Source organism: Cucurbita pepo, chromosome 16 (genome assembly GCF_057944985.1).
Source record: "Cucurbita pepo subsp. pepo isolate OVF chromosome 16, ASM5794498v1, whole genome shotgun sequence".
Classification (NCBI taxonomy): Eukaryota; Viridiplantae; Streptophyta; class Magnoliopsida; order Cucurbitales; family Cucurbitaceae; genus Cucurbita; species Cucurbita pepo.
Genome location: NC_141813.1, coordinates 10,564,598 through 10,589,769, shown reverse-complemented (window position 1 = coordinate 10,589,769; position 25,172 = coordinate 10,564,598). Strand labels below are relative to the sequence as shown.

Below are 25,172 nucleotides of genomic sequence, written 5' to 3'. Positions count from 1 at the left end.
CCAAGCGGTTTTTTTTTTTCATTATTCCCCAAAAATGCAAAAATAATAAGGAAAATTCCACGTCAGCACGAAGTGGATCAGCCATAAAACGAACCAAGCGGTTTTTTTTTTTCATTATTCCCCAAAAATGCAAAAATAATAAGGAAAATTCCACGTCAGCACACAGTGGATCAGCCAAGCGAAAGCAAGCTCCATACTACCACTGGTACACATTCTCACACAACGACCAGTCTCTCTCTCTCTCTCTCTCTCTCTCTCTCTCTATCGATTTCTCTTCATTCTGTGTCTCGCTGTTCCATTCTTCCATGGAGGTCACCTTCTCTTCCAAGCCTCAATCACTGATGTTCAATCCATGTCTTCTTGTCAATTCTTCTTCCTCCTTCTCCTACTCTCGGCTCCGCTTCGTTCGCCGGCAATTCCTTGGCGGTGGTCATAATCTCCGCCCGCCAGATTCCTTGCGCACTCGTCGGAGGTGCAGGAAGGTTGGCTTGTTTGTTCAGTCTCCGAGGTACATTTTCCGAGCTACGTTGAGTTCGAATCCGGCTCTCATCGTTGTTGCTGTGGTTACCTTCTCTGCTGTCTCGTTCATCTACATGCAACTCAATAGGAGGAAGAAGAATGCGGTTGAGGTACGGTGGAAGAATCGATTTGGAATTACTTCGTTGTTGTTGTTTTCTTGTTCGCAATTTGGTAAATGCTTTTTTTCGTAGTTGTACTAGGAAAATCAATGGACATACTCGAGATTCAAGAGAATGATTCTTGTTGTCTATCTCACATTGCTTCGTTCATTTGAAGTCGTGTTTTCTCGTAGGCGAGGTATAATTAGGATAATTCAGTTGATCGAGAGATAGATCAATGCAACAGCTGCAACCATGGTTGTACAGTTGACAATTTACTGAGGATTACATCGAACTGAAAGCAGCATTTCGCTGCAAAGTTAATTTTTATTGTTGTTCGATGAACTCAATGACACATCACTGTTTCTAATATTTGATAATTGAGTAAGCTTTATTAACAATCTACTGAATCCTTAGTTTCACTCCTTGAAGATGCTTTTACTCACGTCATGGAATTTTTATAATATTTAGTCCATTATTTTGGAGCAAATCATGGTATTCGAAGTCTCATGCAATAAATCTGAATGTAAATTGACTTCTGTGATTTTCATGGGCTCAACAATTTAGTTTGTTTGATTGATTTATCAGCCATGTATTTTGGAGATAACGTGTTCTCTGGATCTGGTACCAATCACAGCGTTCCCAATCTACAAAGCTTGCCTTATCTCAACTAGGTAGAGACATCAACTGGTCTGCCGATGGTGAGATAATGGGCTTTAGGGAGCACCATGGCGTCTTTTTAGAGCAGAACATAAGCATTAAGGATAGAACTGAAGAGAGAAGTTACTCTGGGGAAGAAGAGACTGTTCTGCAGCTTCAAAAATCTGTTCTGTCACATGAGGCCAGTGTCACCGAATCATTGCAGCCATCTGTTTCTGAAGTTACTACTTCTAAGGATAGTGATTCTCTGTTTTCAGATGAAAGTGAAGCGGCAGATCTTTCTCTTCTTTCTGATATGTTTGAACCTCGGGTCCTACAGCCTCTTATGTTTCCCAATGACATGACTGACTTACAACTGAACGGATCTCATGTCAAATCCCACTCTGACTTGCCTGTTTTGGTTGATGCAACGGAGCTTCCACCTGTTGCTGGTCCTTTATATAGTGTATATAATCCAGTGACTCAACATTTCCAAGCAGATGGTGAGCCTGTAAAAGAGGAAAAATTTACCAGTTCCAACTTTCTAATTGAAGAACCGGCTAGAGAAGATATTTACATGTTCTATGAAGACACAGAGTCAAGTAGTCAAACGGAAACTTCTCGAACTTCTCATCTATACAACCAAAATTTTTCTTCAGTGATGATTAATGGTGTCTCGAGAGGAGCAGAATTAGTACCAGAGGATTCTCTGCACATTGCAGGTAGTGGCTACAATAGGATCATGATGGTCTTACCTTGTTTCTTTGAATAGGCAGGAAATATGATTTTATTTCTTATATCCCAACATCATTTCCTTAAAAATCTTTGCATCTCCTTATTCCATTTTTCAATTCAGTAGCGAATGTTTTTACAACTCAGGGTATGTTCAAAGAAATGTACCTGTTCCATATAAGGAAGGTTCTTCAGGAAACAGGGGGAAAGAACCCAGTCTGCATAGAGGAAAAGTTGTGAATGGGTTGCCCTATCCAAATGGGAAGCATGTTCATTACAAAAATCTTCATGTAGATCAATTTAAATCCTACAATCAATGCCTGAAAGGTGGAAGGCAAGTTTGTTTCTCTTTCATGTATTGTGCAGTCAATATCACTCCTCTGCTGTCTCATGTTGTATGGTTGATGATTTACATTAAGATTATTTTGAAATGAATGAAATAGGGAGAAAAAAAAAAGATCCAGGATACCCCTCATTCCTCAATCACAATAGGTCTGCATTGCTTTGTATGTTCAACTGTTTCTGAAAATCTTTGTAACTTATTTCTTATTTGTGGTTTTTTCAGGTTGCCCGAGTGTATCAAAATACTTCAAGACATGGAAAAAGAAGGCTTATTGGATATGAATAAGGTAAAATGTGATGAATTTTTTAGAATCAGTTTTTTAGATCTGAATTACAACTAATTTAACCAGTTTTCTGGCTCTAGATTTATCATGGGAAGTTTTTCAATATTTGCAAGAGTAAAAAGGCTGTTCAGGAAGCTTTTCAGTTCACCATACTTATTCCAAATCCCACGTTGAGTACATTTAACATGCTCATGTCTGTATGTGCAAGTTCTCAAGATTCTGACAGTAAGTTAATGTATTCTTTAATATCATTTAACTACTTCTGTCTGGAAACAATCTCAGTGTTCATCTATTTACAACCATCATTCTTTTAGGGTGCATAATTTATGCATTGTAAATTTAGGCGCTTTTCAAGTCATGCGGCTTGTTCAGGAGGCTGGAATGAGAGCAGATTGCAAACTATACACTACTTTAATCTCAACATGTGGCAAAAGTGGAGAAGTGGATGCAATGTTTGAAGTATGGTTTCTTTCATTTTGGCTACCTGTTCTTAGATTTCACTAATGCTTAGACTATCTCATTTGGGCTTTCTTAATGTACTTCCAATACACATTTCTTACATGTAATGAAGCTTCTATTGATTTATTGATATGTCATCTTGCACTACTGAATTTTGTAAAAATACTTTTACCTCCTGTTATTGATATCCGTTTAACTCAACTCTATTTGGAAAGAAAATGTACTGATTTTTCAGAACTTTAAACAATGACGGTTGAAGTATTTGTCTTTCCTGTCAGTCTGAAATTCTGCTAGCAGCGAATTTGAATATCACTCATTCTTATAATTGCTCCATCTGACATCTTAACTACTTCCTCCAATACTGAACAAGATTTTCCTTTTTATTTTTACTTTTGCTTCTTCAAAATTATGGAACATGCTTTTAAATTGTTCCTCCTCTTTCTTTTGTTGAATACTTGAATGAAATTTTTTATGTTTCAACATGAGTTTCCTGTTTTCATTGAATATCCTGAGATTTTTGCTTCTAGGTATTCCATCGAATGGTTAATACTGGAGTGGAACCTAATGTTCACACATATGGGGCACTTATTGATGGTTGTGCAAGAGCAGGTCAAGTGGCCAAGGCATTTGGCGTGTATGGAATAATGAGGTCAAAGGTATGACCACAGATCTTGTCGTTCCTTTTTTCTCATTTTATGTGGTCTTATCTGTTACTTGTATATGTGGATATTCAAACGAAGGCATGCAACATATTCTATCATAAAGCTGAGTGTTCACTTTGTATTCTAACAAAAATAAGAATTCTTGCTAATAAGGTATTCTGTGCAGTAGAACGTGAAGCCAGACAGAGTTGTATTCAATGCACTTATAACTGCATGTGGTCAGTCAGGAGCGGTGGATCGTGCTTTTGATGTGCTGGCAGAAATGGGGGCTGAGCTACATCCTGTAGAGCCTGATCATATTACAATTGGTGCTTTGATCAAGGCATGTGCAAATGCTGGTCAGGTATGTTTCATCAAATTAAAGATTTCTTGCTGTTATTCAATTTCTCTCTCTCTCTCTCCAGTTAGGTTGATGATGTTGGTTTTAAGAGCAGAAAAATCATGCATTTCTTATAGGTTGATCGGGCAAGAGAAGTGTATAAGATGATCCATGATTGTAAGATTAAGGGCACACCAGAGGTTTACACCATTGCTGTTAATTGTTGCAGTCAATCTTGTGATTGGGACTTTGCTTCCAGTGTATATCAAGATATGACCAAGAATGGAGTACAACCTGATGAGGTATGTAATAGAGATGGAGTCAAGTACATCTTGTTTTTTTTTTTCTTTTTGAATATTTATGTTGGAGTGGTTTCAGATTATTAAACTACTGGTCTGGCTGTAACATGTGGAAAAGTTAGAAGAAAGAATTCTTTCAAGTTTTTTGGACAGTCTTCTGTATGTACTGTTGTATCAGCTGGTTTTTGATTCGTACAGGGTGTGCTGATTCTAGTATTTAATATTTCATGCAGATTTTTCTCAGTGCGTTAATAGATGTTTCAGGCCATGCTGGTAAGCTGGATGCTGCCTTTGAAATCTTAGGAGAAGCCAAGACACTGGGGTTAAGTGTTGGCATTGTGTCATATAGTTCGCTGATGGGTGCCTGTAGCAATGTGCGTGTTTTAATTGTTTTCTTTTTTGTTCAATATTGACAAGCATGCTGGGAATTTTTAGATTTATCTAAAGAGGTCTGACCTTATACATTTCACTTGATTTTTTTTTTTTTTTTTTGTATGAATTGATTCTATCTCACTCTCTTTGAAATGCGTAGTTCTCTGTTTTGTGGTGTTTTGATAGTCAGTATTGTTTTCGCATTTAAAAAAAAATATTATTTAATTGTTTTTCTAAAATTACTGTAAAGTTTGATATATTACGAACTCTATCCTGACTTCAAAAGCTTCCTTTTAGGTTCCTATAATCATATTTTTTCCACATATGATACTGGTAATATGAATGTATAAAGTATATTTTGACAGAGTATAGCTCACCATTTGTTGCTGTTTTATTTATGGAAGCATCTGTGCTGTATTGGCACCAACATATTTTTCCTTAAGGCTCTAATAGTTGACTACGGAGTGTAATTGAGTATTAATATTTTGTGTTACCGAATTAACTGTGACAATAAAAAACTTCCCAATCATTGTTTCAGGCTAAGAACTGGCAGAAGGCGTTGGAACTGTATGAGGATCTCAAGTCTATGAAATTGAGGCCAACTGTTTCAACTGTGAATGCACTAATAACTGCACTGTGTATGTCCCTTTTTTACTACCTTCTATGCTCAATATTCTGATGGAAGTTCGTTATGATTTATCATACTTAAACATAAGCCTCATGTCATCACTTTTTCAGCTCTGGTATTCTAAATTTCTCTAAAATTTTCTTTTTTGTCAAAATACATTTCTAATCTTTGTATTGACTTTCGGTCCTTATCCTTTTTTCTTTTTTGTAATGATTTAGTACTCGGTAGTTTTAAAAGTTCAATGATTAAGCTCCCAACATTAAAGACTATTCTTGAACTAACAATTTACCCTTATCTTGGTTGTGAATTTTTTTAATAATACCCTTAATTAACTTGTTTGTATGTGCACATCTTTTGTTGTGAATTTTTTTAACAATTTACCCTTATCTTGGTTGTGAATTTTGTTATTGCATGTGCACATCTTTTGTTTCTTGGCTCATTGGAATAATCGATCTTAAAAACACATCCTTAGATTACTCCCCATCTTGTGATGTCTAAGGATTTGGTTATTATATCTATGAAAAATATAGAAACTAAATTGTAATGAAAAAGTTATAGTAGAACAAAATATTACGAGACACATGAGGGATTAAAAATGTATAATAACCATTATTTTACACAGTTTATGCACGAACCAAAATTTCTCAAGGGGGAAGGAAATATTATGCTAGTTGGATGGTGAGTTTTTAGGTGATTCGGAGCTGTAAACATCTGTAGAGTCTGCTAAAGTCATTATCAAATTTAGGACCAGTGGCAGTCACATCCTGAATTCAGCTTCCCTTGAGTTTCTAGGAATGATATGGGCTCTAAGTAGACCAGGGAACTGGATTAGAGCCTAAGAAACTACAAATTCAGTGATAAAACGTGAATCTTTGTGATTCCCAGCCCAGTTTGAATCTAAAAGTGTTTTGGACTTCAGAAATTGATTATCATTTTAGAATAAAAGCTCAGAATTCAATCAGCTCCCAAGTTATCGAAAGAATGCATTTAACAATGATGAGCCAGGTCGAAGCAACAAATTCAATTGTCAATTAATGAGATGTGAAACATTCAGTCATATAGACTTCAATTTCAACTAATTACAACTAACAATTATCTACCGTTAAAATAATGTGCATTGCTTCTATAAGATAGCATTAGAATTTCACTTACAGGTGATGGGAAACAACTACAAATGGCTATGGATATTCTAACTGAAATGAAGGGATTAGGACTCTACCCAAACAACATTACATACTCCATACTTACGGCAGCAAGTGAAAGGTGAGTACAGCTGGCTTACTTTTGTTTCAACGACCTTAATTTAATCCTTTTTCTCACTAGCATCTTGTTCTCAATTATCTGTAGGAATGACGATTTAGAAATTGCCATCATGCTCCTCTCTCAAGCCAAAGAGGATGGGATTGTGCCAACCTTAACTATGTATAAGTGCATAATTGGTAAGTCGATAGAAATCAATTGTCTACACCTGTTTTTTTTATCACGAAAAAATCCACTGTCTTTTCTATTTTATAATTTCCTAACTGTTATATTGTCTGCTGACCAACTGTTTATGAACAACAATATGCGTTTTTCTTTTAGATGGATTTTCCTATTTGTAAAGAAGAATAAAAGAATGCACGTTTTTCAACTTATCATGAATTTTAACTACCTTTTCTGTCTCTGATTCTGATGCCCTACATTTCCGAGTTTCAAGAATATTCTCTGCCTTATATCTTCTGAAAAGCTACTTTTAATTGGTTAACTTTTTTGCATCTTCAGCTAATCTTCATTTGGATTTTTTCAATGGCATGCATGTGCTAAAGAAGAAATGCTACTTCTGCCCTTGATAGACTACTCTTATCGCTCTAGTTAATTAGTTAGTTTTTTATATTTAACCAATCCTTAATCTGATATTTTCAAAGGCATGTGTTTACGAAGAACTGCAGAGCCCTCTGCCCTTGATAGATCACTTTTGTCACATGACTCTAAACTGCCTCAAGTCAATAGTAAGTGGTATGACTCTTCGACTTTTGTAATCCATTTACTACGGTTGTTTTGTAGTCAACTGAAATATTATGTGGGCTTCTTATCTAATCATCTTATGGTACTTTAATATTAACAATCATAAACCACTACTTGTGAGATTATTCACCATTCAAAATATTTTTCCTCAGGACAGCACAGGCCTTAATGGTGTATCGGGAAATAATTGAAGCCGGAATTGTTCCTAGCATTGAAGTTTTATCTCAAGTTTTGGGGTGCTTGCAGATTCCTCATGATCCCGCCTTAAAAAGCAGACTCATAGAAAACATAGGAGTATGTGCTGACTCATCAAGATCTTCAAATCTCTGCTCCTTGATAGATGGCTTTGGTGAATATGACCCTCGCGCATTTTCACTGTTGGAGGTCTGTCCAAATATGAAGCTGGTTCCATAATCTTGCTGAAAATTTTCAAATTCTTAAATCGTTGGAAAGATCTGATTTTCCTTTTACATGTACCCCAACAAAATATAGGAAGCTGCTTCACTTGGAGTTGCTCCTTTTGTATCCCTCAAAGGAAGTCCTATTATTGTAGATGTCAAGGAGTTGCACATTCATACAGCTGAGGTAAGATTGTTTCTTCACCTAGCAAAATTGGAGTTACCAGTTATTATTTAATTGGGAAATTATGTAGCCCTTTGGACTTATTAAGCACTAGAAAAAACTATACTTACCTGTATTGAACTTTGTGTTAGGAATCAACTGATTCTCGAGTTGTAAAAAGTAAACATTTTACTTATGAAATTTAAAAATAGTTTTAGATGACCCTTAAAATTCAGTAGAGACCAGGCAGTTGACTGTACATAAATGAGATATCCTTTTAACTGGGTGATAGTGGGGCGTCTGCCAAAGAAATGTAGACACCTCAAAAATCTTTGCACAGCCACTGATTGGAAAATGGCTAGTTGCATAGGGACCTACTAAATCTTTACTTACCGGACTGGTTATTAGCCATTTGTGAGCAAGCCAGTACAATTTTCAAGGCAGTAACCCTTGATTCTCACCATGCTCGCTCAATCAACAATTCCATCCCCATGTCCCGACTTCAGGGAGGGGTTCTTTTTTGTTCATCCGGGTGAAGGTGTCCCCTTTGTCTTTGGTGGCAGCTGCATACTTAACATAAATTCATATTTGGTCAAGAGGGTGCGAGAGAGGAAAAGAGTATGGGTCTAGGAAGAAGAGGGCGTAGCTGGAAAGTCTTGGTTTTGACAGATTCTCTCTTTCAGCTGTCTTAAGTTTTCTGCCCAAGAGAAGAGGTAACTGATGAACCCCATAAAGTGCGAAAAAGATTAAAAATAAAAAATGGCACCTGCATTGAAATAACATCACAAGATTTTTCAGTTTTCGTTGATTTTGCAATTTTAGTTGGTTTTTCGTTTCTGAATGTTATGGAGGTGAAAAATGGCAGCAGTCAATTTTCTATTTTATTGCTTGTTTTTCTTTGTGTGGATTCAAGTGGTCCTTTTCTGCTCGTAAAAATACATATTGATCTTGGTTAAATCAGTATTGATGATCCTATGAGTTTTGCCTTTCCATTTACTTCCAACAGTTTTAACTAACACAATCTTTTGGATCGAATATGTTCAACATGAGTGAAAAGCAATTCACAAATACTATCATACATGACTGAAATTGTTATTAAAATCCTTCCAGGTTTACCTCTTGACAGTTTTGAAAGGTCTCAAACATCGGCTTGCCGCTGGTAAATGTCATACGCATTTTTAGTCTTTCATCTTCTAGTTACTAATGCACACGGTTATTATTTGTTGTTTACAATAACACAAACCCATTCATATTGTTTTCAACTTCTTGATAAGATTGTTGCAAAATTAAATGGATTTTAACCACTTTGCTTCTTCCTAGTATTACTGGCCATCAAATTAGAAAACTTTCATGACGTTGAGGCTAGATTTTAAGATATTTTTCAAGGGTTCATATATATATATATATATATATATATATATATATATATATATATTGAGTTGTGCATCTTCTCATGTATAACTATTTTAATTCTCTGATTTAAATATTGAAGTAAAAGATCTCTACAACTTCACTTTTTTGGGACCATAATAATTTGTCATGTTGAAATTACTATATGAGATCTTTTTTACTCAAAAGGATAAAGTTATTGTTATTATTCTGAAAAAGGAGATACTTAACACTAGTTGAGGGTAGGGAGGTCTAGTAATTGTTGTATTCTGATTAAATTTCTTTTGTTCAGGTTCAAGGTTACCGAACATAATGATCTTAATGCCAAATGAGACGACGCAAGTTCTCTCTTCCAAGGGGGAGAGAACCATTAACCTTGCGGGAAGGTGAAAAGATCGAAACTTATGAAATCAAACTAGGTTTCTTTTGCCTGCTTATTTTGCTTTCTGAGCCAAGAGTTCTAAAATAGTATGCAACTTGACAGTCTTCCCACCTAATCGGAAGTTTCAGCTTGTAAAGATGCTCCTGGGTGACCTTCCCCCCCCCCCCCCCCCCCTCACAGATGAAATGATCTGTGAGATCCCACATGGGTTGGAGAGGAGAACGAAGCATTACTTGTAAGGGTGTGGAAATCTCTCCCTAACAGACGCGTTTTAAAATCGTGAGGCTGACGGCGATATGTAACGGGCTAAAGCAGACAATATCTGTTAGCAGTGAGCTTGGACTGTTACAAATGGTATCAGACACCGGGCGGTGTGTCAACGAGGATGTTGGGCCCCCAAGGGGAGTGGATTTTGAGATCCCCACATCGGTTGGAAAGGAGAACGAAGCATTCCTTATAAGAGTGTGGAAACCTCTCCCTAGCAGACGCGTGTTAAAATCGTGAGGCTGATGGCGATACGTAACGGGCTAAAGCAGATAATATCTGCTAGCGGTGGGCTTGGGTTGTTACATGATCATATTATTAACCCAAATATAATCCAAATATAATGGTCTTACAGGGTCGGACAAGCAGTGGCGGCATTGTTGAGAAGACTTGGACTACCCTACCAGGGAAATGAATCCAGTGGAAAAATCAGAATCAATGGTTTAGCCTTGAGAAGATGGTTACAGCCAAAACTCTCCAATTCTCTAAGTGGAAAACCAGGAGAGTTCAGCTCATTTCAGTCACGTCTAAGAGAAGGAATAAGCCATCAGCAGCGTAATATTCGCACTGGGAACCTATCATTGGATTAAAGAGGTATGCAAAAACATTAACACAGTTTAGGATATTAAGCAGATGATCTAAGCTATTGAAACCAGTTATCCACACCACTTTAGTTCAACCACGCCACACTTCTAGAACTTCCTCATAAATGTTAGAATAAGTAGGCTATTTGGTTCTCTTAATGGCAATGCTAATTGAGGGGGGGATGTATGATGCGGTATAGAGCTTTTGGTTTCGTGGCTTTTCATGCGAAGAGAGGAGCAATTTGCAGAGCTGTGGTGAATTGATCTTACTATAAAATATTTCTGGTCAAGAAGCTCATCACCAAAGTTGGTAGTCCAATTATGTGAATCGATCCTCTCCTACTGCCCTTTACTGAGGTAATTTTACATTATATAGAAATGGTTGTCAAATTTTGTAATGCAAAAATATATGACGACTTTATAAATTCATCTTTTTTTCCTTCCATTTTTGGAATAAGATGTCTAACGTAAACTATTACAAAAAAATATCCATAGAAGAAATCCGGGTATGTTTCTCCTTATTGTGCTGCATGTTGTCTTGGTAGTGCCTCTCTAGCGCGTCTTGCCTTTGTATTTTAGCCCTTTTTCTTCTCACGTTACAGCTTAGGATCCCCTTCCTAGCTTATTCTTCTCTTTCTTTGGAGACAAGATCGAATGAGATGGGGAGATGCTTTTTAAACTAAACTATGTTTGGTTCGTTTATCTGCTTTCCTTTCATTTGAAGCTAAGGAATGAAATGTTTTTTCTTAGCATGCAGTTTAGTGAGGAATTGGAGTTAATGTTTCAAAGTTAAACCTATTTTCGATTCATCAATCAAGAGGTCAGAGTGGAGAAAAATTATTGCTATCAAATTACTCTTGGATTAAATTTAGATTTTTTACAATGTCTAGTTCCTTCTTTGTACGAGTATAGGTTCATACAATTGGAAATTTGAATCGGGCTTGGGTCGGTATAAAGAGATGAAAAACTAGATTTAGTAGCATGTGTTTGAATGGTAGAAATGAATGAGTTGTAAAAATTTAAGTTTATGTAGTTTGTGTTTGGTCTATGAATATGCATTTTATAAAAGAAATTGTGTAATCAAAGAGATAAGTTTCAGATTTTGTTTCGATTTAAATCGCAGTTGAACTAAGAGAATCATAGTTTTGGATGAACAAATCCATCCATACTAAAGCAGGCTCCGTTTCACTGTTCCATTTTAAACTTTTAAATATATATATATATATATATATATATGTGGTCTTTTTTTCTTTGTTAAAATAATGTTCTATTCTTCTTTTAAATAATGTTATAAATGTTAGTTTTATTTTAACAAGGGTATTTAACTTTTAACATATTTACCAATTGCCTTGATTTTTTTTTTTTTAGAACTTAAAGGTTACTTTATTTTTTAAAAAAAAATCATATATTTTTTCTCAAACCTAAATAAAAATACTATACTATTATAGTCTTTTTAAAACATAAATAATTTGTTAACTTTCTTTTTATGTTCGATGGTAAGAATCCAACAATCGAGTTTAAAATAGTAATTAGTGTTCTATTTACAAAAGTATATTTGAATTAATAATAATTTATTTCCGTATTAATCATTTTCTTTACATTATTCAAAATGTATTCATAAGCATATGTTTGCAGGTTAAGCTTTTTAAAATAAATAATATCAAATAAATATTATCATCAATTTCTGAAATGACATTATATTTAACATAGTTTTTCAAAGTAGGGTTTAAAAATAATAGCACAAACGAATGTTTACATGGAGGCAATTTGGATTAGGCGGGTTTTATCTTGCTAGCTATATGAGTCGTCTACTTAACAACATTTTTTAAGAGGTGAAACGAAGAGTTCATGGGCATTCTTCAACGACCATTTTAGTTATTTCATTTTCAGGCTAATGGGAAAAATGGTGAGGTTGAAGGAAAAATAAAAGAGAAAAAAATCGAAAAAAGGTTAGATGAGGTGAGCAAATGACTAGAAAAACTTATTTTGAAAAACCCGAGAAAATTTCATTAAAAAACAACTTTCTAAGGTATCCATAAAAGATTTCGACAATTTTGAGAATAAATTTTAAAGAGAAACAAAATATTCATCAAAATTGGCCATCACATTCTAACATTTATGGAGATCCTCTAAATATCTTACTAGGATTCCTCATGTTTTTGTATTGAAATAGAGTTCTACACAAAGCCTCATCTATATAGAATTAATACATCCCAGCAACATGGACAAAAATATTAGCCCTCAGTTGGAGATATCTACTCAAGTTCATCATGGAAAGTTATGAAGTTATAAACTCAGCTCCTTTTTTGCCCAAAATTTTCAAACTTTCAACTTTCTTGATGCAATATCTGAGTTCTTGTTGGATTGCTACCCTTGAAGGTGACAACACAATGTCTTTCCAAACTGATCCAACTTCACAAGCAGGACTTGGCTTCTTATAAAGTTTATAAATGGAGTTTGCTTCCTCATTTAAGCTCCCAACTGTTTTTAGACACTTTATTTCTTCAGGATCAACCAACAATGTCTTGTCTTTGTCTTTCCATCCAATGAACTTCACATAGAAACCGGTTTTAAGTCAAGAAAAGATCACAACATTTGTAACAACCCAAGCCCACCACTAGCAGATATTGGCTTATTTGAACTTTCCTTTTCGGGCTTTCCTTAAGGGTTTTAATACGCGTCTGCTGCTTTTCCTTAAGGGTTTTATGCTTTCCCTTAAAGGGTTTAAATACGCGTCTGCTGCTTTCCCTTAAGGGTTTAAATACGCGTCTGCTGCTTTCCCTTAAGGGTTTTAAATACGCGTCTGCTGCTTTCCCTTAAGGGTTTTAAATACGCGTCTGCTGCTTTCCCTTAAGGGTTTTAAATACGCGTCTGCTGCTTTCCCTTAAGGGTTTTAATACGCATCTGCTGCTTTCCCTTAAGGGTTTTAATACCCGTTTGTTAGGGAGAGGTTTCCACACCCTTGTAAATGATGCTTAGTTCCCCTCTCCAACCGATGTGGGATCTCACAATCCACCTCTTCGGAGCCCAGTCCTCGCTAGCACTTGTTCCCTTCTCCAATCGATGTGGGATCTCACAATCTCACATCGGTCGGAGAGGGTAACGAAACATTGTTTATAAGGGTGTGAAAATCTCTCCCTAACAAACGCGTTTTAAAAACCTTGAGGAAAAGTCTAAAAGGAAAAGCCCAAAGAAGAGAATATATGCTAGCGGTGGGTTTGGGCTCTTACAACATTCCACAAAGAGAGCCGAACTTTTAACTTATGAGAGGTCTTATGAGAACCTCCAAGAGTTACCTTTGGTGGGCCTTCCAAAGCATTGGTGCAATATAGCCTTGCATTATCAACATATTGGCAATATGTTAAGAAAGCATTTGCAAATCTCTTGTGGGATTTCAGTTGAGATTTTACTCTTACAGCTCTTCTGCAAATGAGAGCTCTCCTGTGTTTACAGTCAGAAAATGCAACTTTTTAGATGATAATATAATTATTATCTCAGGAAGAGGACAGAAGGCTGGTTTTATATGTACCTTATGCCTCTTATGACAGCTAAATAAGCATCACAAACAACTCCAACAAGTTCAATCCTGTATGGTCTTCTTTTCTTGCCCACAACTTTTTCTGGTTCTTGATCTTCTATTCGTTCCCAATAATTTTCAGTTACAGTGCCATCATCACCAACCTTATAGCCAGCTCCCATTCGATAACGTCGACGGTGGACATTCCTCGCCATCGTAATTGTCTGTACTACAAACGGTACCCACGACAACGTTCCATCCATGATTACATCTCGTCCTTCGTTCAGTGCAGTCACCAGAAGTGAGGAAGCTGCATCTGTGGATGATTGGTGCACCTATTCCAAACATTCAAAAATTACAGGGTGTAGAGAAGTGCAGCAGAAAGGATCACAAGTGTAAGAATTATCTGTGTAACGACCCGAAATAGGTCGCCACTGTATACATATCATGAACATCCTTAAATTAAGTAAAAAATTTCAGGTCGTTCCAATCTGGCTCGTAACAGATTTAAAGATCTAAATAAACAAGAGGCTCGTAAGAAGGCTTCATTAGGAAAATAATGAAAAGGGAGTATCAGCAGGCTCATAAGAATGCATTTTGGATGAGATTTTAGAGGTGAAATGGTACCAGTTCAGCAGTTTGGAGCATGTCATTATGGTGACCAGTGGAGTTAAGAGCTCTATAAATGACATCTGATTCTTTAAAAGCATCTGCCTCAATTATAACTGCATTAGGGGATGCTCCTATCCAGAATGGCCTGTTGAATATTTCATCCAAAACAATGAATCAGTTCATTTCTTCATCCAGAATGGCCTATATGCCATTATATGTGCTCAAATGTTTCCTATTGTACAAATTTACTTATTAGCCATAGCTGATGAAACTGATGAATGTTCTTACTCTTTGAGAATGTCCTTAAGCACAGTACTCTTCCCCGCCCCCATACCGCCGCCCATGAACAGGAGCATCGGACTTCGATCGGCAAGAGCCATTGGAGCCATCACCTCCGTGCATTGCGAGTCGTCGGTGGATGTGAGTCCCATTGCTTTCATCTCCTCAACTAAAGTTGTAAATACTCTAGCAACTTTCAGGTTCTTTGTTACCCTCTCAAACCTCTGTTCCCTAACAATTTCACAAAAATGGTATGGCTTGATTGTTTTCTTAATCGTTTCTAAGTAAACATTTGAATTCAGCGAGTTTTTATAACAAAACAAAGAAATTAATGCTTAATTTTCAAAGACTAAATGGTCGATCCTAAACTCATTAGAGTCGTACAACTAGCGATTTTAGGTATAGTAGTGATACAATCTCGGAGTAAAAAGTGTACCTTATTTCAACGAGAATTGTAACGGCTCAAGCCCACCGTTAGTAGATGTTGTCCTCTTTGGGCTTTCCCTGTCGGGCTTTCCCTTAAGGTTTTTAAAACGCGTCTACTAGGGAGAGGTTTCCACGTCCAGGCTCTCTTTCGAGCTTCCCCTTAAGGTTTTTAAAATGCGTCTACAAGGGAGAGGTTTTCACACCCTTATAAAGGGTGTTTTGTTCTCCTCCCCAACCAATGTGGGATCTCACAATCCACCCCCCTTAAGGGCCCAGCGCCACACCCTTTAACACTCTTGGTGTTTCGTTCTCCTCCCCAACCGATGTGGGATTTCACAATCCACCCCCCTCAAGGGTCCAGTGTCTTCGCTGGCACTCGTTCCTTTCTCCATTCGATGTGGGACCCCCACCAAATCCACCCTCCTTCGGGGCCCAGCGTCCTTACTGGTACACCGCTTCGTGTCTACCCCCTTCAGGGAACAGCCTCCTCGCTGGCACATTGCCCCGTGTCTGGCTCTGAAACCATTTGTAACGGCCCAAGCCCACCGCTAGCAGATATTGTCCTATTTGGGCTTCCCCTCAAGGTTTTTAACACGCGTCTACTAGGGAGAGGTTTTCACACCCTTATACAGGGTGTTTCGTTCTCCTCCCCAACCGATGTGAGATCTCACAATCCACCCCCCTTCAAGTTCCAGCGTCCTCGCTGGCACTCGATGTGGAACCCCGAACATATCCACCCCCTTTGGGGCCCAGCATCCTTACTTGCACACGAGGTGTTTGGCTCTGAAACCATTTGTAACAGCTCTCACAATCCACCCCCCTTCAAGTTCCAGCGTCCTCGCTGGCACTCGATGTGGAACCCCGAACATATCCACCCCCTTTGGGGCCCAGCATCCTTACTTGCACACGAGGTGTTTGGCTCTGAAACCATTTGTAACAGCTCTCACAATCCACCCCCCTTCAAGTTCCAGCGTCCTCGCTGGCACTCGATGTGGAACCCCGAACATATCCACCCCCTTTGGGGACCAGCATCCTTACTTGCACACGAGGTGTTTGGCTCTGAAACCATTTGTAACAGCTCTCACAATCCACCCCCTTTGGGGCCCAGCATCCTTACTTGCACACGAGGTGTTTGACTCTGAAACCATTTGTAACAGCTCAAGCCCACTGCTAGCCGATATCGTTCTCTTTGGGCTTTCCCTCAAGATTTTTAAAACACGTCAATTAGGGAGAGGTTTCTACACCCTTATAAAGGATGTTTCATTCTCCTCTCCAACCGATGTAGGATTTCACAAGAATTCTGATGAATATCAATCCTAACATGTACATATCTAAATGGTTAAATCATCTCTATATTTTCTTAGAGGTCGTAAAGTTCAAATCTACATCCCAACACGTTAACATTTGATATTCTCATCCATCCCATAAAGATACTCAAAGGCTGAAGGAGATGCCCACCTGGTTGCAGCCATTACAATGTTTCTGAGCTTCTTCTTCGGCTCCTGGTGGTCAGAACTCAAGATCTGAACAAACAAACAAGAAATATATAGAATAGAATCAAAAAAATCCAATGATAAAGTTGAAGACATTTTATCAAACACCTTGTGCAATCTTTACCTGACTGATCATAATATCTGTTTGGTTCCAATGGAATGCAAAGTAACTGAGAATGCATCTCTCGAACTCTTCGACGAGTTTGACGAACAGTGAATCTGCGTGAAGCTCGCTTGAGAAAAAGGAATAGATATCATCTTCACATTCGTCTGATTTGGCTATGTACTCAGCAGCCAACTTGCAGAGATGCGGGCACTCATTTATGTCTTTAAACCCCATTTGCCTTGCTGATCAATCACAACAAATGTACACAAAATTCATCAACTCAAACAACCAAACACTTTTTTAAATTAAATTATATGATTAATACACTAAATTTATAAATTAATTAACACTCTTTAGATTTTGGTTTACAAACTAATTAAAAATTCATTTATATATATACATTACACAACAGAAACAGAAGCACCGGAAGTACTAAATATAATAGGTTAAGTTTGGTAATGATTGGAGCAGCAAACTCGGATTCAGCAAGAATCTCATTTTTTGGTAGGGAAATTGGCCCAAAAATTGGATAGGGGTCAAGACGCGGTCGGGCACCGGGGCTGACTCAAGTGCCCCCAAACCGCGTAATATGGTCACCTATTACATGGCTCACTAACTCTACTTGGGATGGGGTACCTATTATTCGATCGGCAGTCCAGCGCACCCCTACTTAAAGGATACTGCTTAATATATATAAATTTTAAAGGTTAAAGGTTAAATTCAAATTCCGATCAAACAATTTTTGTTTGATTTACATCTATTTTTTTTAATATTTAAATTCGTTCAAAATAAAAAAATATTTACAAAAAATATTCAAATTTTGGCTTGAAATTTTGAAATTATATTTTGAAAAATTATATAACAGAAAATAATAATTAAAAAAATTCTTATGAGATTAAGCCGTGTTTGGTTATAATTTTAAAATAGTGTTTTTAAATAATTAAAAAGTACTTTTCTTTTTTAATTTGTATTATCAACCTTAGGAATATATATACATACATACACATATATACATATATATATATATATATATATACATACATACATACATATACATACACACACATACATACATATATATTATAAAGCATCACAAACTCATAAAAAGACGTTAATTTTTTTTTTTTTTTTTTACCAAATCTAGATCTACTTCGAAATGATTAGTAAATTATGTTATGTTCTTATAATTAATGCGAATATAACACATTAAATTATTATGTTAATATGATTTAAAAATATTAGTCTTAAATATTAATTTTTGATATATTAACTTAGGTGAGACTCAAATTATATTTTAACTTCGTTATTACAACTAACTATATCAGATGTCACGGTCATGCTTGAAGAGACGAGTCTGACACTCGATATATCAAACCTTAACTATTGATTCATAATTTAGAAAAACTCATGATTTTTAAATCATAAATTTTAGTGTAATTATATGATTAAATTTTATATTTATTAAAAATTTATAATAAAGTTACGACGATGCGCTTTTGAAACTTTCGGAAAATGAATATATTTGGAGAAATGTAGATTATGAGAAGAACGCAAGTATAATCTTTACCTACATAATGGGGAAAGCTCTCGAGCTTTTCAACGCGGCCCGTATCCGAGACTTTCAAGCGAGGGATGATCTTCTGATCTCGTAGCTTCCGAATCCGGTAATGCATTGCTGCAACGATGATCAATCCGATGGAAGATGCCCAAAGCATCTGCCCGACGCTCGGCTTGTTGCCGCTATCTGAACAAAATCAAAATCAAAATCAAAATCAAAATCAAATCGCGACCTAGAAAATGAAAAGGTGAGTCCATTGCGTTCATTCTATAAACTATAATCGCTTTACCTTTCTGAATCATTGTGAATTCGGAGGATGATTGGCTGCAACTTCGAATTTGTTGTCTCTAATTTGCAATCGATCAGGAGAAGAAGAAAAATAGGGTTTGGAGAGCATTGTGGTTGATTCCTTTGAATTGTTCTTGTGGTTGCATGTTAGATCTGTGTATTAGAGACGTCCAAATGGATTAGTGAGATTTCACTCTGCATTTAATGGGAGAACTCATCTCTGTTTCTTTACTTTGAGCTTTTCAATGGCTGCAACTGCATTTTCTATTTTAGGATTTTATTTTTTCGTAGGATTTGAAGATAATAAAGAGAAGTAAATGTTTATGTGATCTAAAATTGCTTATTTATAGTCAACATTTGTTTGTGGTGTAAAATGTTTAATTATGGGTTTACCTCCTTGATTTCACTTCAAAACTTTGTTTAATAGCTTTCTAAAATTAGTTTAATAAATTTTTTATAAGTTTGAAATTTTTTAAAAATAATTTAGATTTTTTTACCGTGATCTTAACACATCACGACGGGAATTAAGCCCTATATCTATTGCGCCTAGATTTTTTTACCATTTTTTTTTACCATGTGGCGTCCTTTAAGGGAATTAAGCCCCATATATATTTTTCGCGCCGGTTTGTAGCTTCGTCGGACTTTAGGCGAGGTTTGTCTTCATCAATCGAACATCGCTCGTGCTGAATCCAAGCTTGTTCAACCACACACGCCGCCTGCACGTACATGTTCAATCGTCTGCGACACATCCAACTTGCCTTTACGTTTTTGAATTATTACACATAAAATGCCTTACATTCAAATAAATTTTATCTTAAATTTTAGGTTTTTGAATTATTTTAGTAATAAATCTTAATAGCTATTCTCAAATAAATTAATTTAATAAAATTATATAAAATTTTAATTATAAATGTTTAATACAATTTGTATATGATACAATAAACTACATTATATTATAAAATTATATAAATTTTCTTTGATTTAACTTTCATATATATATATATACCTTAAATTTTGTATTTTGTGTTTATTTAGTAGTTAATATTAATAACATTATATAAAATTTTAATTATAAATATTTAATACAATTTGTATATGATAGAATAAACTAAATTAAATGAAATAAGTGTATTATAAAATTATTTAAATTTTCTTTGATTTAACATTCATTCATATATACCTTAAATTTTGTATTTTGAGTTTATTTAGTAGTTAATATTAATAAAATTATATAAAATTTTAATTATAAATATTTAATACAATTTGTATATGATAGAATAAACTACATTAAATAAGTGTATTATAAAATTATATAAATTTTCTTTGATTTAACTTTCATATATATATATACCTTAAATTTTGTATTTTGTGTTTATTTAGTAGTTAATATTAATAACATTATATAAAATTTTAATTATAAATATTTAATACAATTTGTATATGATAGAATAAACTAAATTAAATGAAATAAGTGTATTATAAAATTATTTAAATTTTCTTTGATTTAACATTCATTCATATATACCTTAAATTTTGTATTTTGAGTTTATTTAGTAGTTAATATTAATAAAATTATATAAAATTTTAATTATAAATATTTAATACAATTTGTATATGATAGAATAAACTAAATTAAATGAAATAAGTGTATTATAAAATTATTTAAATTTTCTTTGATTTAACATTCATTCATATATACCTTAAATTTTGCATTTTGAGTTTATTTAGTAGTTAATATTAATAATTATTCTCTATAATAAAATTGTAAATAATTAGTATGACAATCAAATTGAAAAATTAATTATAAATGTCCTCTTTCAAAAATTCAATATAATTAATTTATTTCACTCATTTTAATCCTGAAAATGATTGGTAGATAAAAATAATTTTTTATCATAAAAAAAAAAAAAACCAAAACCACATACAAAACACAAATAATTGAAAAAAATAAAATAAGTTAAAAAGAGTTATAAGAATATAATAAACCTAAATAAATAAATAAAATTTAAAAAATCATATTTAGAAATAAATGGAAGAAATAATATAAAATAAAAAAAAACAATAAAATAACAAAATAAATAAATAAAGGGAAACTAACTCTTTGTTATGTAAAACAATTAATTTCTCTATAATAATGATATATATGTATATATCTGTATATATATGGATATATGTATATATGTATATATGTACACGTGTATACACATAGATGTATATATACATATATATATCATTATCTGTATATACATGGATCGATCAATTCATTTATCAGAGTCCAAAGAACTTTGGCAATGGTGTGAATACCCAATTTCGGGAGGATCGATGGCTGGGACATTCTGCTCCAAAGCTCGGATTTCGTTGTCTTTATGTACTCACCTTCTATCATAGAAGCCGCCATTGCTGAATTGTGGTCTAACGAAGCTGCCTCTTGGAGTCTTACTGAGAAGAAATCTGTTGTTGGACGATGAAATCGAGGTATGCGCTACTCTATCTCTAACCTTCTATCCACTTTTAATTGGAACGATCAAGAGGAGATATGAGTTTGGAGCATTGAAAACGATGGGAATTTTTCATTAAGATCATTGACTTGAGCTCTTGTTTCTGTTGTGATAATATGGGAAACAAAATCTTTATCGCTCTGTGGGAAGGTTAGGGTTCAATTAGAGGCGAGTCTCTTTTAACGTTTAAATTTGTATCATTTCTTTGTTTTGCAATCCATGCCAAGTTTTGAAAACTAAAGAACTTAATTAAGAATTCAAATACTTGTGGAAAATTATGATAAAGAAATGGTGAAAAAACAAGCATGGTTTTCAGAAATAGAAAACTATAAAGAAATTGTTATTTCTGATGTATATTTATAAACTAGGAACCGGATAGGAGAACAAAAAAATATGGCAGATAGGTGTGTTTGAGGCCTACTTCTCCAAAGGCTCACATGGGTTTGCTCTATATATTAGAATTTCTTTCATTTCCTCGTTGGTCCCACTTTTTCCAATAACAAGTGGTCAAAGAAAACTTCACCAAGTTCGTCATTATCTCTTGGAATATGAGTAGCAACATACCATGTGATACTCCCTCACCTACAAGCTGGGAGCCGAGAGTACATTGGTGGTGATAGGAGCTGTGAGTCAAATGAAATCTGAGCAGCTTCCCTCACCTACAAGCTGGTTTCATTGATGAAGAAATTTCCTCTTGCAAAGTGGTCCAATCACACGGATATGTTGGCTTGTCTTTACACTTTCCTTACAAAGCCATCTGTTTTGATGTGCTATTCCCCTGAACAAGCATGGTGTTGTTTGAAAATTGAAATACAAATGGGCCTATACTTGAGCAATTCATGGCATACATTTCAAACACACATGGGAGCCGAGAGAAAGGATGAGATCAAAATAGAAAATTCTTGTGAGCTTACGAAGTCATGTTAAGTGGGTCCTCTAAGTTGCTAAGCTACCGATGATAGTGAGCCGAGAGAAAGGATGAGATCAAAATAAAAAATTCTTGTGAGCTTACGAAGTCATGTTAAGTGGGTCCTCTGAATTTCACAATTCTACTTCCAACCAAGGCTAAACTTAAGAGTTGTTTACAGTCTCTTGATCATTGCAAATAGATTTAGCAATGGGAATTCGTTTGCCATCATCCTTGCTGCCCACTGCCAAGCAAATTCTCAAGATGCAATTGGGTTTTGTCAAGAAGCAGTCAGATGTTGTTCTTAGAGGTCATGTTGCTGTATATGTGGAGATACCCAAAGGAAGCGATTTGTGGTTCCTGTTTCGTACTTGAACCATCCTTCATTCCAGCAACTACTCAACCGAGTAGAAGAAGAGTTCGGTTACCATCATCCACATGGAGGTCTAACAATTCCTTGCAAAGAGGGCGCATTCATTGATCTTACTTCTAGACTGCAACACTCTTGAAGGATGAAGATGATGGAATAGGCATCAATCAATTTTTGACACAGTTTTTTTCCTGAATTGATTTCTTTCTAACTCCCTCCTGAATGTTGTGTACAAATACAATCTTAATCCTTTTGGAATGTAAATGAGTTTCTTTCTTAGTGAATTTCCTACCAAAATGTAATACAAATAGATTTTGAGTATCACTTAATGTTCCTCTTCTTATTCTTTGATACTCTTGTCTGTTCATTGCTGTCTGTCATGCAGAATTGGATGTTTTTTTTGGCTATTATACATGTTCAAAATGGAACAGAGAGACAACCTTTGCATACAATAGGGTCCAAATTCCATTAACACGACCTCATTCTGTTCATAGAAGAAAATGCAGGTGGCGTTGACAGTAATTAAATCTTGGATTGAATATTGGATAACGGAGCTCTCTTTCATAGCCATTATGAGACCCTCCATAAATATATGCGAGATATGAGCTCTCTCCCATTGTTTTGACGGTTTGTCTCTACAAAATCCCAAAAATCGACCAGTCTCCTATTAAACAGATCAACCAGTCTCTGCCATCAATACTACATAGTTAACTGCAGAAGGCAGATAGGTTGGATATTGATCTTCGTTTATTAGATCAAACCAAGAGTAAAATTTCATAGAAAAATTTGACTTGTCACAAAAGGATCCAGTATGCTTTGGATAGGTTGAACTTTGAAGTTTGAATCTTCAAGATGCTACCTAGTTTCTTCAGGGATGTATCATGATCTGGCAACAGTTTTTCTTAGTTCCATGGATTGCAGGTTAACAATCACAAATAAAGCAGAAAAGAAAAGGCTATAGAAATTGAAGCTAAATTTGTGTTTTCTTTTGATTGTAAATGCACCATTACAATGCCACTCAATTACAGGCAAGAAAGGCATTCCATTCTACAACATTCTAGTATGGGTCAAAATACAATTGAGTCAGAAACAACCACAAAAGGTTGTAAAAAATTGCAGCTTGAGCATTGCTGTTCATCCTTCAAGATACTTGCAGTCTAGAAGTGAGATCGATGAAGGCATCTTCTTTGCAAGGAATTGTTAGGCCCCCTTGAGGATGATGGAACCCAAACTTCTCCTCTGCGTGGCTGAGAAGTTGCTGGAACGACGGATGGTTTAGGTAAGATATTGGAACCACGAACCGCTTCCTTTGGATGTCTCCCACATAAACTGCCACATGGCCTTTTGGAACATCCAACTGGTTTTTGGTGAAACCTGACTGCATCTTCAGAATTTGCTTGGCATGAGGAACCAAAGATAGAAACCGAATCCCCATTTTCTTGAGATGAAAGAGTGTCAAAAAGGTCAGGTTCTGATCTGATTGGTATGGGCTAGCTGGTGACTGTGGTACTTAAAATGAGTTGAATTTGGTGTTTGAGGCTCATTTTGATGTTTATATTTATAGAGTTTGTGAAGGAAGTGCTATCTATGCTGGTGAGTGTGGCCTTCCCATTGGCTATGTGGGGTATTGATGTCTGGTGGTTGGGTATATTTGAGTATACTGGTTCACATGGCTTTGCCCAACTCATGAAAGGGCCATCCATTTTCTTCTGCCACTCCATATTCTCTGTATTCTTTACCACAAATTTCAGGTTCATTGGTGAATTGTTTCCATATATGTCCTGTCAACTCATAGATACTTCCAGACAAAGTCCATTACATTGGAAATAGAAATGCTGATTCTTGAAGCTGAAGAGAAAATTTACATGTCTTTGTCATACAGTGCTTGTTTGTTTTAAGTTTCATTTCACCATCATGAACTAATTTTCCCCTGGCAAGACTTTGCTCGACAAACCTCTATATGGTGTTTTAGTTATGTTCTATCAATACTTTGATCTCTTACTTAAAAAAATCATCATTTTGGGAGTGTTTGTTTAAATTGTGTTTCTTTGTCTTATCAACCTATATAAACTAGTAGCACGTTTAAGGTATCAAGGGGGTCAATGAGTGTGGAAATACCGAAAACGAACAAGTGTGTAACAGCTTAAGTCCACCGCTTGCAGATATTGTCTGCTTTGACCCGTTACATATCACTGTCAGCCTTACGTATTAAAACGCTTCTACTAGGGAGAGGTTTCCACACCGTTATAAGGAATGTTCTGTTCCCTCTCCAACCAATGAGGATCTCAAGAAGTGTGAGTCTTAACCACTAGATTGGTTTAGAATGATCCAACCACTTGCAAGCATAGGGGTTTGGTTACATGTCAATAGAAATCATAGGTAGAAATACATAGGTTTTTCTTTTCCATCACACTCTAACCTTTTGAAAGATTACAAGGATGTCTTCCATTCTCCAAAATCTAACCCATGTTAACCTTCGAAGTGGGCCACAACTGAAGGGCACTCTCACTTCCATTCCTTTATGAGGTCCTATCGGGATAGCTAGGTCCAAGCCTTTCACCTCTTCCCGACTGAACAATAG

The 25,172-nt window shown here is 35.6% G+C and overlaps 2 protein-coding genes and 2 pseudogenes across 5 annotated transcripts; 2 read left to right on the top strand and 2 right to left on the bottom strand.

The window, feature by feature from the left end:
• The first annotated feature begins 222 nt into the window (after window positions 1-222).
• Window positions 223-10,982, top strand: LOC111777537 (pentatricopeptide repeat-containing protein MRL1, chloroplastic). Of its 2 annotated transcripts, XM_087118592.1 has the most exons (20): window positions 223-629; window positions 1,255-1,978; window positions 2,136-2,322; window positions 2,554-2,617; window positions 2,695-2,839; window positions 2,958-3,073; window positions 3,601-3,729; window positions 3,905-4,078; window positions 4,192-4,356; window positions 4,587-4,727; window positions 5,264-5,363; window positions 6,508-6,616; window positions 6,701-6,792; window positions 7,258-7,348; window positions 7,510-7,741; window positions 7,850-7,942; window positions 9,029-9,077; window positions 9,600-9,693; window positions 10,309-10,547; window positions 10,738-10,982. In XM_087118592.1, the coding sequence occupies exons 1-19, from the start codon at window positions 306-308 to the stop codon at window positions 10,541-10,543; spliced, it is 3,264 nt and encodes a 1,087-aa protein (XP_086974718.1). In that variant the 5' UTR covers window positions 223-305; the 3' UTR covers window positions 10,544-10,547; window positions 10,738-10,982. The 2 variants fall into 2 exon arrangements, with proteins under 2 accessions (XP_086974718.1, XP_023512947.2); XM_023657179.2 differs by having other exon boundaries at window positions 10,309-10,982.
• A 1,640-nt stretch (window positions 10,983-12,622) lies between these two features.
• LOC111776931 (calmodulin calcium-dependent NAD kinase) lies at window positions 12,623-19,175 on the bottom strand. Of its 2 annotated transcripts, XM_023656347.2 has the most exons (9): window positions 18,818-19,175; window positions 18,538-18,714; window positions 16,989-17,212; window positions 16,830-16,894; window positions 14,955-15,176; window positions 14,682-14,811; window positions 14,067-14,389; window positions 13,834-13,978; window positions 12,623-13,088 (listed from the first exon to the last, which is right to left on the bottom strand). In XM_023656347.2, exons 1-9 carry the CDS (start codon window positions 18,828-18,830, stop codon window positions 12,816-12,818), a joined length of 1,572 nt encoding a protein of 523 aa, XP_023512115.1. In that variant the 5' UTR covers window positions 18,831-19,175; the 3' UTR covers window positions 12,623-12,815. The 2 variants fall into 2 exon arrangements, with proteins under 2 accessions (XP_023512115.1, XP_023512116.1); XM_023656348.2 differs by lacking the exon at window positions 18,818-19,175 and having other exon boundaries at window positions 18,542-18,676.
• A 1,869-nt stretch (window positions 19,176-21,044) lies between these two features.
• On the top strand, window positions 21,045-22,931 carry LOC111777312 (auxin-responsive protein SAUR24 pseudogene; annotated as a pseudogene). Its single transcript, XR_015412048.1, has 2 exons — window positions 21,045-21,291; window positions 21,683-22,931. The product of XR_015412048.1 is annotated as an auxin-responsive protein SAUR24 pseudogene (transcript).
• Window positions 22,932-22,979: 48 nt separating this feature from the next.
• LOC147789083 (auxin-responsive protein SAUR24 pseudogene) lies at window positions 22,980-24,186 on the bottom strand (annotated as a pseudogene).
• Between the last annotated feature and the right edge of the window lie 986 nt (window positions 24,187-25,172).

What these genes read in the sequence shown, in the direction of transcription:
- LOC111777537 (XM_087118592.1), top strand. Translation starts at nt 306, where the DNA reads ATGGAGGTCACCTTCTCTTCCAAGCCTCAATCACTGATGTTCAATCCA. An exon ending in TGATGGGTGCCTGTAGCAAT is followed by an intron (nt 4,728 to 5,263) that starts GTGCGTGTTTTA and finishes TCATTGTTTCAG; the next exon opens with GCTAAGAACTGGCAGAAGGC. An exon ending in ACCATTAACCTTGCGGGAAG is followed by an intron (nt 9,694 to 10,308) that starts GTGAAAAGATCG and finishes ATGGTCTTACAG; the next exon opens with GGTCGGACAAGCAGTGGCGG.
- LOC111776931 (XM_023656347.2), bottom strand. An exon ending in CAGATATTATGATCAGTCAG is followed by an intron (nt 16,895 to 16,988) that starts GTAAAGATTGCA and finishes TTGTTTGTTCAG; the next exon opens with ATCTTGAGTTCTGACCACCA. An exon ending in TGCTCCAAACTGCTGAACTG is followed by an intron (nt 14,390 to 14,681) that starts GTACCATTTCAC and finishes TGTTTGGAATAG; the next exon opens with GTGCACCAATCATCCACAGA.